Source organism: Gopherus flavomarginatus, chromosome 9, assembly GCF_025201925.1.
Source record: "Gopherus flavomarginatus isolate rGopFla2 chromosome 9, rGopFla2.mat.asm, whole genome shotgun sequence".
Lineage (NCBI taxonomy): Eukaryota > Metazoa > Chordata > Testudines > Testudinidae > Gopherus > Gopherus flavomarginatus.
In genome coordinates, this window is record NC_066625.1 from 15,919,956 (window position 1) to 15,932,816 (window position 12,861).

Consider the following 12,861-nt stretch of genomic DNA (forward strand, 5'->3'; position numbering starts at 1 on the left):
GAATGGTTTCACATAGATTTGTTATTTTTCAGTCACTGGGATTTGTAAAAAGTAAATGGAGCTTCCTTTCTGCTGCTGAGGTTTCAGTTCTCAAGTACCAGAAATCAAACTCCACTTCAAAATTCAAGTGACAAGATTACGTCTCCTTTTTATACTTCTCAGAATTAGCAATTACACAAAACAGTGTAAAGGATTTATTGATATTTAGATCACATGTTTTTAAGCAGGAATTATTACTAATTTAATCCTATTAGATTTACAACAAAGCAGTTAGCAAGGAAAGTGGCATACATATCACTCACACACAAAGCAAAGTATCATAGAAATTGCTCTTCTACTAACCTAATTTCAGTAGCCAACCTTCTCTGTCTGGATTAAAAAATGTATGTGTTAGATCATTTCCGTCATCTTCTGGAATTTTAAATGGCTCATTTTTAATACTTTCATACAAATTCTGGAAGAAAACAAAAAAAATTCAGCAACCTGTACATCAGATAACCAAGAGATTCCATTCTTTCTGACTACTTATACTCAAATGAACTAGGAACATCTCCCAGAGAAACTGGAACCATCCTCCTCCAAGCAGTATTCACCACAGTCTACAAATAAAGTAAGTTAAAAGCAGATATCATTTCTTTGCAGGTAAGTGTCCCTTTTTGAAGATTTCCTGTGTATTTCTCGGTAAAGAAATAGACGTTCTTTAAGAAGCCTAGCACTCATTTTTTCCAGAGCTTTCATATTCTCAATAGTTTTGTTCAATACAAGTTTCACTAAAAAAAATTTGTTTTGAAAAATATTAGACATCATTAACTTGAAAATCTCAATAAAATGGCATCTTTGTATCATTACTTTTCTTCCACAGTATGTCATGATGGCCGTCTTTGGAGCCTCAGTGATCACTACTATTTTCCCTCCTTTATTCTCCCCACACTCAACCTTATGTTGAATAGAGCAGATTCCAAACAAGACAGACTGGCTGTAGAGATATATCCAATAAACATTGCTCAAAAAGCCAAAGAGGTTGCTTGTTGAGTGAAGCAAAGTGTTTCTTCCTCTCAGTCCCTCAAGAGGCTGAGGTATGTCGCAAGGTCACGGTACTTGGTTGTCAAAGCTGCATCACACAAAATGATCGAGACACTAATTGACAGATTAGTCTGAGAATCATTGCACTTGCTTCTAAGCCCCAGTTAAAAAACCACGAGGTTCCACTTGGTCATCTTAATGCGACTTACCCGTAGCAGTTCTTCTGGAAGGTCCCCACCTTCATTAATGCCACGATTCATAGATATAAACCGCTCCACTGTTGGTTTATCTCTTACATTATGGTTGTGTAGACTAGTATTTAACATAATGATTGCAAATGATAGCACATAACATGTATCTGAAATAACATTGAAAAGGAATTATTGCTCTGTGTATTGTATATACAGTAGCCTGTAAAAGAAACCCCGAGCAGTTCTGAATAGCAAAGTAAGGGAATTATGTGCATCCCCTCCTCCCCCTACAAAAAAACAACAAAACCCTACATACAAGAGTAACTCCTGAGTTCTTTGGTCTGAACCATGGACATGTATATATTTTCTAAAAAGAGAAAACGACCTAAGGATTCAGATGAGTGAGAAACTTTTGAATGCTTCCTCTAAACACTGGACCTGTTAACATTCAGACATGCCATCTATCAGCTGAGAGTTTGTATTTGCTTTTTGTGACACAAATCATGTAGGTTATTTGTGCACATTTTATCTTCAAACATTTTTGCTCCAGGTTACTCCCCACCCCTTGCTCCTTCAACATTGTGCTGGGTTTGTAAATCTGTTTTAAAGGGTCCAGGTTTAAATGTTCAGTTATTTCCTCCATTTTTTTTTTTTTTTGGCCAAGTGGTTCTCCTAACGCTAGTCCCTTCAGTTTTATTTTTAACGAGTTTTGCTTTTGCATTTATACTTCAGACATAGGTGATGAGGCATAACATTCTGGCATTTGCAGAAACTGGTCCCCAAAAATAATCCCAGAAATATTGCTTATTTTGATGCAGCAGCATTTTGCTGTAGCATCTTCTACCTTTCAGTTTGTCCCATCTTACTACAGCTCTTTGGAGGCATTTGTATGATATGTTGCACTTTATCAATAGTTTATTTAAACCATTGTTTAAACACTGCTGGAGAAAAGATGTTTCTGATCCAATCTTGCACCTTTTACTTAGAAATAAGAAGGAGTGCAGGATTAGGCTCTTTGTTTTTCCCACACCTCAGAACATTCTTGTTTTTCATTTCACATATTGTCTTAGCCTGGACTTCCAAGTTTGCTGCTTTCTCTTTGAATTCAAGACAGTTTATTACATCATTTGTCAGATCACGCGTTACAGGTGATTCTGACAGAAAATATATCATGACTAACCTGTAGACTGAAAGACTCCAGGGTTACAAAGGCAATAGCGTGAAGCAAAAGCTTCCATCATACGATCAATTTTCTGAGCCTCTCCTGGAAGTCTGAAACTCCACAGGAATTGCCTATAAAAGGGAAGTATAACCACTTCAGTAAAACAAGATCCATTCCAATATTTATACATTAGACATATATTGGCAATAATCAGCTTCTAAGCAGAAATTAGTAATTTGTAAATAACATGGGAAGTTATTTTAAAACAAATCTCAAAATTCAACTCATAAGTAATTACAAAATATTTTAACTCAGCACTCAGCCAACAGCACTGCATGCTCACAGGTAAGACAACGTATTCTGGGAAGACCACATATTCTGGTACAAATTTTGCAATTCTCTCCTTTTCCATGTTGTCAGAAGCAGGAAATACACAGGAGGCCACGCTTTCCAGCTAGCTGTACCACAGTGCTTCTTCATTGCTAAAAGGTGCATATTCTTCTCAAGACTTTGTTGAAAGGAAAAGAGGGCTGTATTATATACAATGGCCCAGAACCAAAAAAGTTGGACTAAAACCCAATATCTTCATTTGAACCAACCAGACATAACAAGTCAATGCTTGGGATAGCAAGAGCCCTTCTTGACTGGGATGGATAAGGGACAGACCGTAGGGATATTTATGCTATCATGGCCAGATCTTAAAAAGGAAATGTGACTTCTCACTATCACTGCAATGGGCTTTAAATTCAGATACAGGAAATAAAGTGTTCCTATTACAAGTATGCAATAAAAGTAGGTTTTGCCTTCTTCTTGGATGCCCTTTAAAAAAATAAATCGAACTGACAGAGATACAAAGCACGATGATTGCACGAACTGATCTAAAATTAAAAGGACTGTAGATTACAAATGGTGATTAAAATAAGATCCAGAATAGTACAGAACAGCAATATTGGCATTAACACAGAGTTTATAGGAAAGGTATGTTCTCAAGTGCTGTACCACATAAAATGTTTTTCACACTTCCTGTTGGCATCATCAGTTTAGGAATTATTATTCGTGTTCTTAAGTCCAACCATCAAAGCTACAACTGTAAGGCAAAGTTAGGGCAGATAGCACAGCCTCTTGTTTGTGGCTCTACTTCTTTGAAGTTGGCCAGTTGAAACAATTGTACGTTCTTAAAACAGGAAGTAAATGCGAGATCCACATCCATAAGACAATGACATCAAAAAAGAAACCAAGGTTTAGATACAAAAAAGTGCCAGTCTAAAAAACACTTCCAGTGACTGGTATTTTTACAACACTTCTATACAGAGACTGAATCTGCTTTCAGGAGGGATGCCCTGTTGACATTTTAAACATTAAGCGTCACAATTCACGAAAGTGAAGACCAAGAATATTTGCAAGCAAAACAGAGTATCTTAGGACATTTGCAATGGGTCACAGAACCTTTCATATCCAAGCTGTCAGTTCTAAACTACTCCAGATCAGCAGTGACTGAAAGAAGTTGCATCAGATTACTGTCTGGTAGCATACATGAAGTTAATTTTAATGGTCTAAAGCTCATTCCTAGTGGACACATATCTCAACACAAATGGGTCCCTTACTGGCAGTCTCAGAGAGAATGCAGAGTTGACTGGGCATGGAGAGTGAACTAGCACTACCTATGCTGCACCTCTTCAGTGCATGAAATGAAGAATTTCACCTCAGAACCAGCAATCCAACACTTGCTATGTGTTCTAAAGAAAGCTGGTCTGAGAAACTTGGATTGAGCCATATTTTGTTGAAATATGCAGTTTTGTCACAATGCTTCATGAAATCGAACCAATTTTGCACAAATTTTGTTTACAAAAACAAAACAAAAAAACAGGAAGAAGTCCTGACAATCAGGGCCGGCTCCAGGCACCAGCTTATCAAGCAGGTGCTTGGGGCGGCAACTCGGGAGTGGGGCGGCACTTTCAGGGATTCGGCGGCAATTTGGCGAAGGGTCCCTCACTCCCGCTCCCAGCGAAGGACCTCCCACTGAACTGCCGCAGATCGCGATCGTGGGTTGTTTTTTTTTGGCTGCTTGAGGTGGCAAAACCCCTGTAGCCAGCCCTGCTGACAACATCAAAGAGTCAAAATCAAAATAAACCTTTCAATTTGTCTAAATGAAGCATTTTGAACAATCTGATAGAATTCTTTAAAAGGAATTTTCCTTTGGAGAATTTTGAAATTTTTGGTTTTCACTGCAATTTGGAATGAGGCTAAATTTCAAAATCTTTAAATTCTTCACATAGCTCTAGTAGTACTAAATTCACTTGCAGCATATTTTAGGTACAGAAACCAAGTGAAAGCGAAAGCTTGCCAGACTAATATAAAATAAAAGAGAACATTTTAGGTAAAGGATGCATGAAATCAAGCAGCTTCCTAAACCATATTGTACTACAGTTGTTTTGTTGTTTGTTTGTTCATTTGTTTGTGTTTGGTCTGATAACTTTATGGATTTGGTACAACATAACTCAAGTTTTGCTGCAATAAATCAATATTGGTCAATTTTAGTATTTTTCACAGCCTTTCAGTTTCACTTATAAAATTCAAGATTTGTGAAAACTCAAGTGAAAATAATACTGCATATATAGATAAGTCACTGTACTCCCCACTGTCCTATATGATAAAACACAAATGTTTTTCATTCCCTGTATAGCATGTAAACTGAATTTTCATTCTGTGGGAAACTTCTGTTCTCAGTTACTCAGGATTTACATTGCTGTCTCTCCATTGGCGATTAGATCAAGCAAAGGTGGGTCCCCCTGAAAAACTATTTGATAGGTCCTAAGTACAAAGCTTGTCTACTTCCCACAAGTCCCAAACTGCTCTGCCTGAACAGCTGGATATGGTAGGGGAAAGCAGTAGGAAATAACTGCAAATGGTGCACTTCTGGGGAAGAGTTAAAATCTCTTATTCATTTGCATCTTTTAAAAAAGCCATGCCCACATTCACATTGCTAGGACATTTATTAACCAGGTGTTCCTCTCTATAGTACCTTCCCTTTTGCCATGTTTTATTCTGTGTGCTACACCCAGCTGTTGCATCATCTTCAGAATTATAAATTCTGTAGGTTTTTTTTTAAAACTATGTTTGCACAGCTCCCAACACAATGAGGTCTAGTCCTGATTGAGGATTTTGGGAGCTACTATAATCAAATAATTAATAGCAACAGCCTGTGGAAGAGTGGATTGAGGTTTGCTATTAAGAGGCAGAAGGAGATAGAAGTATTGTATATTCCAGACAGAACCATGGAGTCAGAGGAAACATCCTGATTCCTCAGGCAGCTCAAGTTATCACCACTACAAGCCTTAATCAGCATAAAGCTGCTCTTATGACGCACCCCATGAGAATGCAGCATGTGTAGGAAAGACCACATCAACATTTTAACCTATTTTGGAGTGGGAGCCCTTTCAGCTACAAATTTGACAGCACTCTCTAAACCCTGGCAATTCATTGGAATTAATCTGGATTTACACCAGCTTAATAACCAAATTCAAGCACTACATATTTTAACCTATCTGCTACCAACCTGTGAAAAATAAGAAGTCTATTATTTACTTAACAAGAATAAATAAGTTAAGAATTTAATTCTGAGGTGGTGGGAAGGAAGCGATGGGGAAAAGTAGAAGCAATACTTTGCACTGACAATATTCTCTTTACAATGGAATCTAATCGCCAATTCAGAGTCAGCGACTTTTTTGCTTATCTCAGAAAATGTGCACATGTGAGCTATTTGGCAGGCACATCAAGCATCATTTCATAGAGGATAGGTCCATCAACGGCTATTAGCCAGGATGGGCAGGGATGGTGTCCCTAGCCTCTGTTTGACAGAAGTTGGGAATGGGCAACAGGGGATGGATCACTTGATTACCTGTTCTGTTCATTCCTTCTGGGGCACCTGGCATTGACCACTGTCAGAAGACAGGATACTGGGCTAGATGGACCGTTGGTCTGACCGAGTATGGCCGTTCTTATGTTCATCTGAAACTGGTCTTTGGCCCTTTGTATTTGTGTGAAATCATTAATTTCACAGATTAAGAGTTCAAAGGCAATGTATATGCAAACAAGCAAAAAAGAGGGAAAGGAAGATTTGTTTACTAACAAGATACAGAGTAAATCATACATTCAAGTCAAAGATCAGCTGCTGTAGTGAACCATCTATATACTTAGATTTAATTAAATATGAAGTTTGATAAAGACAATTATAATGCACTCACCTTAAGGCTTGTACAAGATTGAGATCAGCAAACTCATGGAGTTCAACAAAAGCCTGAAGAACTTTAATATTAAATTCATCTCTGAGAAAAAGAAACAAAATGACAATAGAGAATTACTACACCAAACCATAAACTTAAAGAAATGCTTCAAGAACTGCTTCCTATTAATGCATAAGATAGAAAAAAAGAAAGAAACTAACCAGGCAAATAAAAGCCATCATTAATATTCCTAACACATATTTAGCTTTGGGATATTTTAAGTGCAAGATTCTTCTCCCAGTTTTGCTAAAATGAAATTTAACCTAGTAGGACTAGAAAGTGTTGCTGCTGCCATTAAAAACAGGAGCTGGCAAGAGCCTGTCACTCTACATTGATTTTAACTCTTTATCTAAATGATCTTCAAAATGACTGTCATAAACAGATAGTTAAGAGTTAATAGAACAGGAGGATTTCATGTCTATTTTGCCTGTAAAGGGTTAACAAGTTCAGTGAGCCTGGCTGTCACCTGACCAGAGGACCAATCAGGGGACAGGATACTTTCAAATCTTGAGGGAGGGAATTTTTGGTGTGTGCTGTTAGTTTTTGGTTGTTGTTCTCTCTGGGTTCTGAGAGTGACCAGACGTGCAACCAGGGTTCTCTCCAATCTCTCTGATACAGTCTCTTATATGTCCAGAATAGTAAGTACTAGGTAGATAAGGCGAGTTAGGCTTATATTTGTTTTCTTTATTTGCAAATGTGTATTTGGCTGGAAGGAGTTCAAATTTGTATTTTGCTAAAAGGATTTTAATTTGTACTTGTATACTTAGGCTGGGAGGGTATTCCCAGTGTCTATAGCTGAAAGACCTTGTAACATATTCCATCTTAAATTTACAAAGATAATTTTTATTGTTTTTCTTTCTTTAATTAAAAGCTTTTCTTGTTTAAGAACCTGATTGTTTTTTTTATTCTGGTGAGACCCCAGGGGACTGGGTCTGGATCCACCAGGGAATTGGTGGGGCGAAAGGAGAGAAGGGGGAGAGAAAGGTTAATTTTCTGTCTGTGTTAGGTTTACTTTCTCTCTCAGGGAGAGTCTGGGAGGGGGAAAGAGAAGGAAGGGGAAAGGTGAATTTTCCTCTCTGTTTTAAGATTCAAGGAGTTTGAATCACAGTGATCTTCCAGGGTAACCCAGGGAGAGGAAGCCTGGGAGAGGCAACGGTGAGGGAAAGGGTTTACTTTCCTTGTGTTAAGATCCAGAGGGACGGGTTTTGGGGGTCCCCGGGCAAGGTTTTGGGGGGGACCGGAGCGTACCAGGCACTGGAATTCCTGGTTGGTGGCAGCGCTACAAGTACTAAGCTGGTAATTGAGCTTAGAGGAATTCATGCTGGTACCCCATCCTTTGGACGCTAAGGTTCAGAGTGAGGGATTATACCATGACAATGACTCATTCTCTTTGCTCAACAGTTATTGTTGCAACTGTCTTGAAATGGGAACCTCAAGCAGTCTGGATAAATTAATGGAAAGACTAGAGAGTTTCATGGTATCTTTTATATGTTCAGCTATAATCCTTTGCTGAAAATGCTGTTTTGTAACTTCTTACACAAATATTCCCAGAGAAAAAACGGTTACTAATACAGGCACCAGTTTCCTCCTTTCCCTGGGGGTGCTCAACCCCTGCTCCACCCCACATCCCACCCCTGCTCCACCCCACATCCCACCCCTGCTCCGTCTCAAGCCAGGCCTCCACTCCACTCCTTCCCCCAAGGCTCCACCCCACCTCTTCCCCCCCTCCACCTCTTCCCACCCAGTTCTTCCCTCTCCCCCAAGCGCGCCCAGTTCCTACTCGTCCCCCTCCGCACGTCGCGGAACAGGTGATCCCAGCGGGTGGGAGTGGGGGAGCTGGCTGCTAGTGGGTGCTAAGCACCAAGCACCCACGAATTTGGCACCTATGGTTACTAACCTTCCATAACTCTTGTTCTTCAAGATGCATTGCTCATGTCCCTTCCATGCTAGGTGTGTGCGTGCCGCATGCACTATTGCCAGAGATTTTCCACTTTGTGGTATCTATTGGGCTGCCTCTAACACTCCCTGGAGCCACATGCTTATACGCTGGTATAAGGGGCCTCACTGGACCTGCACCATCTCAGTTTCTACTTGCCATTGACTCTGACAGAGTGGTAGGAGGGTGGGTTTGAAAAGGATATGAGCAACACATCTCAAAGAACAACAGTTACAGAAGGTTAGTAACAGTTTTTTCTTCTGCGAGTGCTTGCTCATGTTCATTCCATCATTCCATGCTAGGTGATTCACAATCAGTACCCCAGGAGGTGGGCTCGGAGTTTACAGACATGCTGATTGCTACACTGCTCTTCTGAAACTGGTGCTGTCTCGGGCCTCCTGGATGACGGCATAGTGGGACACAAAGGTATGCACCGAAGATTAGGTCGCAGCTCTGCAGATGTCCTGGATTGAGACCAGCGCGAGGAATGCTGTTGATGAAACTCAGGGACGGCACTTCCATTTAGGTGACCTAGGCGGTCACCTAGGGTGCCAGGATTTGGGGGGACGGCATTTTGCCACCCTCGGCAGCAATTCAGTGGCGGGGGTCCTTCCGCACTCCGGGTCTTCGGCGGCAATTCTGCGGCGGGTCCTTCACTTGCTCCGGGACCCACCGCCGAAGTCCCCCAAAGATTGGGAGTGCAGAAGGACCCCCTCGCTGCAGAATTGCCACCAACGACCAGGAGCGCGGAAGGACCCCCGCCCAGGGCGCCAAAACCCTGGTGCCGCTCCTGAGAAAACTTGGACTTTCATGGAACGAACGGTCATGATGGCCAGAGGTGGGATATTCACTTGCTTGCAGCAAGCCTGAATAGAAGCAGCAGGGCTACTAAAGGCTTGGCAGGGGAGGGCCCATGAGCTTTGACAGGACCAGATTTAAGTGCCATGGGGGAAAGAAGGGGGAGGGGTTGGTTTGCAAACTTGAGGATACAGTCTTTCCAAGCCCTTGAGAAACCAGACCGTTATTTTGTGTACCTTAACAAATGAGAGGGCCAGGTCCTGCTGTTTTAAGTGGAGCAAATAGTCCAAGATAGACTGAAGGGAAGATCGAGATGGAAAGAGATCATATTCGGAAGCCCAAAAAACAAAACATTTCCACTTGCCTAAGTAGGTAGCCTTGGCGGAAGGCTTTCTACAACCTAGCAAGACCTGCCAAACCTGTTCCAAGCAGGGTTGTTCTTCAGGGTTCAGCCATGCAGCAGTTAGATGCAGGGAGGCGAGGTTCAGATGAAGTAACCAGCTGTGGTCTTGTGAAAACAGATGCAGACGGAGTGGGAGAGAAAGTGGAGCTGTCACTGAGCGGGCCAGGAGCATTCTGAACCAATACTGGTGCAGCCACACTGGTGCTATCAGGGTAACTCTTGCCCTGTCCAGTTCGATTTTTAGAAGAACCTTGTGAACCAAGGAAATCAGGGGAAAGGCGTACAGTAGGTGGCCAGCCCACAAGAGCAGGGAGACATCGGAGAGGGAGCCTAAGCTGTGCCCATGCAGCAAACAAGACTGCTGACATTTTCTGTTCTGCCTGGCGGCGAGCAGGTTCACCTGGAGAGGCCTCCCACTTTTGGATGATGAATCTGGCGATCTCTGAGTGATGGGACCACTCGTGATGAGAGGAGAAGGATCAGCTACAGTGATCCACCAATACATTCCGGCCTCCCGAGAGTGCGACGCCTCGAGGTGGAGTGTCTCGCACACAAGTCCCATAGGTGGACAGTTTCCTGAAACAGGGCCAAGGATGGAGCCCTTCCTTGCTTACTGCTCTAGAATGTGGCCAACGTATTGTCTGCCAGGACTTGTATCACCATGCCTGAGATCTGGGGAAGGAACAGTTGGCATGCTAAGCGAACCGCCCTGAGCTCCCTGATATTTATGTGCAGGGAGAGTTCTTCCTGGGACCGAAGGCCCTGAGGTTGTTGCAGTGGGCTCCCCACCCTAGGTCTGATACATCTGAGACTAATACTGACGGTTGTGGGGTAACAAAGGGCACTCCCATCGTTGCCGACCTGGGGTCTTTCCACGAGTGCAGGGAGGAGAGGGCCTGTGAGCACTGAGTTCAAGTGGTGTCTGCTCAGGGAATAAACTCATGCTAGCCACATCTGGAGGGGTCTGAGCCACGTATTGAACTACGTAAGTACAAGCCACCATGTGACCCAGTAGCCTGAGGTACACCCTGAGCAGCTGCAATTGGGTGGGCCATGACTTTGGATATCAGGTCTCACTTGGTCTGGAAACGGGCTTTCAGCAGGAAAGCCTGACTTGGATCGAGTCGAGCACCGCCCTGATAAATTCTATTCTCTGAACCAGGACAAGAATTGACTTCTGCTTGTTTATCAGCAGGCCCAGCGTCCTGAAGGTGACTTAGACTGTGCTAATACTGTTCTGTACTTAAGCCTGTGACTGACCTTTGATCAGCCAGTCATGAAAGTACAGGTAGACTTGTACAATTTGCTGCCTGACTAAGGCTGCTACAACTGCCATTCACTTGGTTAATACCCATGGGGCTGCCGATAGACCAAAGGGGAAGGTGGTGAATTGGAAGTGGTGCTGACCCATTATAAACCTTGAGAAATCTTCTGTGACCACAGAAGATAGAAATGTGAAAACATGTCTCCTTTAAGTCAAGGGCAGTGTACCAGTCTCTTGGGTCTTAGGAGGAAATGATGGAGGCAAGGGAGACCATGTGGAACCTCAGTTCATTAAAATATCTATTGAGATGATGCAGGTCCAAGATAGGCTGGAAGCCCCCTTTGGGCTTTGGGCTTAGGAAGTACCGGGAGTGTAACCCTTTCCCTCTCAAGTCTTGAAGAATTTCCTCCACGGCCCCTATCAGTAGGAAGGATTGCATTTCCTAGACGAGGAGTTGCTCATGATAAGGGGTCCTGAAAAAGGACGGGGAGGGGAAGTGGGAGAGGGGTGAGTAGAAACTGCAGGGTATAACCAGCTGTCACTTTGTTCAGGACCCAACTGTCTGATGTTATGAATGACCATGCCAGGATGAAGAGACAGACAGTCCAAAAATAAAAGGGGAGGCGGATTTGAAATGGTGACGGGTGCAGCGCCCTCGGATGCACTTTCAAAAGGACTGCTTGTGTCCACCAGAATATCTCTGAGACCCCCACTGGGAGGCTGAGTTGGGCGGCAGTGGTTGGCACCATCTATAACCCCTCTCTTTTCTTGGAGGCACCAAGAACGAAGGAAACTGCTGGGACCTAAAATCCTTTCTGGAAGCAGACAGAGTGTACAGGCCTAAGAATCACAGAGTGGCCCTTGAGTCCTTTAGTCCATGAAGTCTCATGTCTGTCTGCTCTGAGAAAAGAGAGAAGCCTTTGAGGGGGAGGTCCTGGATGGACTCTTGGACCTTGTGGGGTAAGCTGGAGGACTGAAGCCAGGAACAGCACCTCACGGTGACCGCAGAGGCCACTGTCTGGGCCACTGAGTTGGCAGCATCCAGAGCCACCTGGAGAGAGGTGCTGGACTCTTGGGGCAGGGAAACTTTCCATTTATTCAGGGAGTTCCATAGATAAAATCCTATCTAGCCAGCAACACTTGCTGGTTGGAGATACGCAGCGGGAGGCTACCAGTGGAATAAACCTTTCTTCTGAAAAAGTCCAGTCTCTCAGCATCTTTCTGTTTTGAGGCAGCACTTGACTGGCCCTGCCTGTCCCTTTCATTCACTGCAGACACCACCAGGGACCTTGGGGGCTGCGAGTACAGGTATTCAAACCCACTTGCTGGCACTTAATACTTCTTCTCTGCCCTTTTTGAAGTGGGGGGCCAGAGAAGGAGGAGTTTGCCACTGGGCCTTGACTGGTCCCTTCACTGCCTCACTGATGGGCAAGGCCACCTTGGATGGAGCTGCTAAAGCCAGGATATCAATAAGGCTGTGCAATGTCTCTGAGCTCCTCAATTTCCATGCCAACATTTGTAGCAACCTGCTTTAGAATGTCCTGATGGGCCCTGAAATCATTCTGTGGAAGCAGGCTACTGGGACCCGCACCAGCCTCATCTGGGGAGGAGGAGGAGGAGGAGGCAGCTTGCACCGGTGGAAGGGCTTCTTCCTCTTGGTCTGCCTCAACTACGCCAATGGAGGCAACAGGGTCAGAACCGGAGTCGAGCAGGAAGGAGCAGTAGCCCATCCTTCAGAGACCATTGAATAGGAGCAGTGGTAGGAAGGATCTGGTACAGAGAGGCCAGGGAGGACCCCCAA

The 12,861-nt window shown here is 43.4% G+C and overlaps 1 protein-coding gene across 2 annotated transcripts in view; it reads right to left on the reverse strand.

Moving 5' to 3' along the window:
* Positions 1-12,861, reverse strand: part of CYTH3 (cytohesin 3) — an 89,336-nt gene that overhangs the window by 16,664 nt on the left and 59,811 nt on the right. For both annotated transcript variants that reach the window (XR_007776163.1, XM_050966755.1), the window contains exons 6-9: positions 6,621-6,701; positions 2,395-2,507; positions 1,233-1,381; positions 343-454 (exon numbers count right to left, since the gene is read on the reverse strand). Coding sequence is in view for 1 of the 2 variants with exons in the window: in XM_050966755.1 (XP_050822712.1) it covers positions 343-454; positions 1,233-1,381; positions 2,395-2,507; positions 6,621-6,701 (455 nt within the window). In the remaining variant the exon portion in view is untranslated. The remainder of the gene's footprint in view (positions 1-342; positions 455-1,232; positions 1,382-2,394; positions 2,508-6,620; positions 6,702-12,861) is intronic.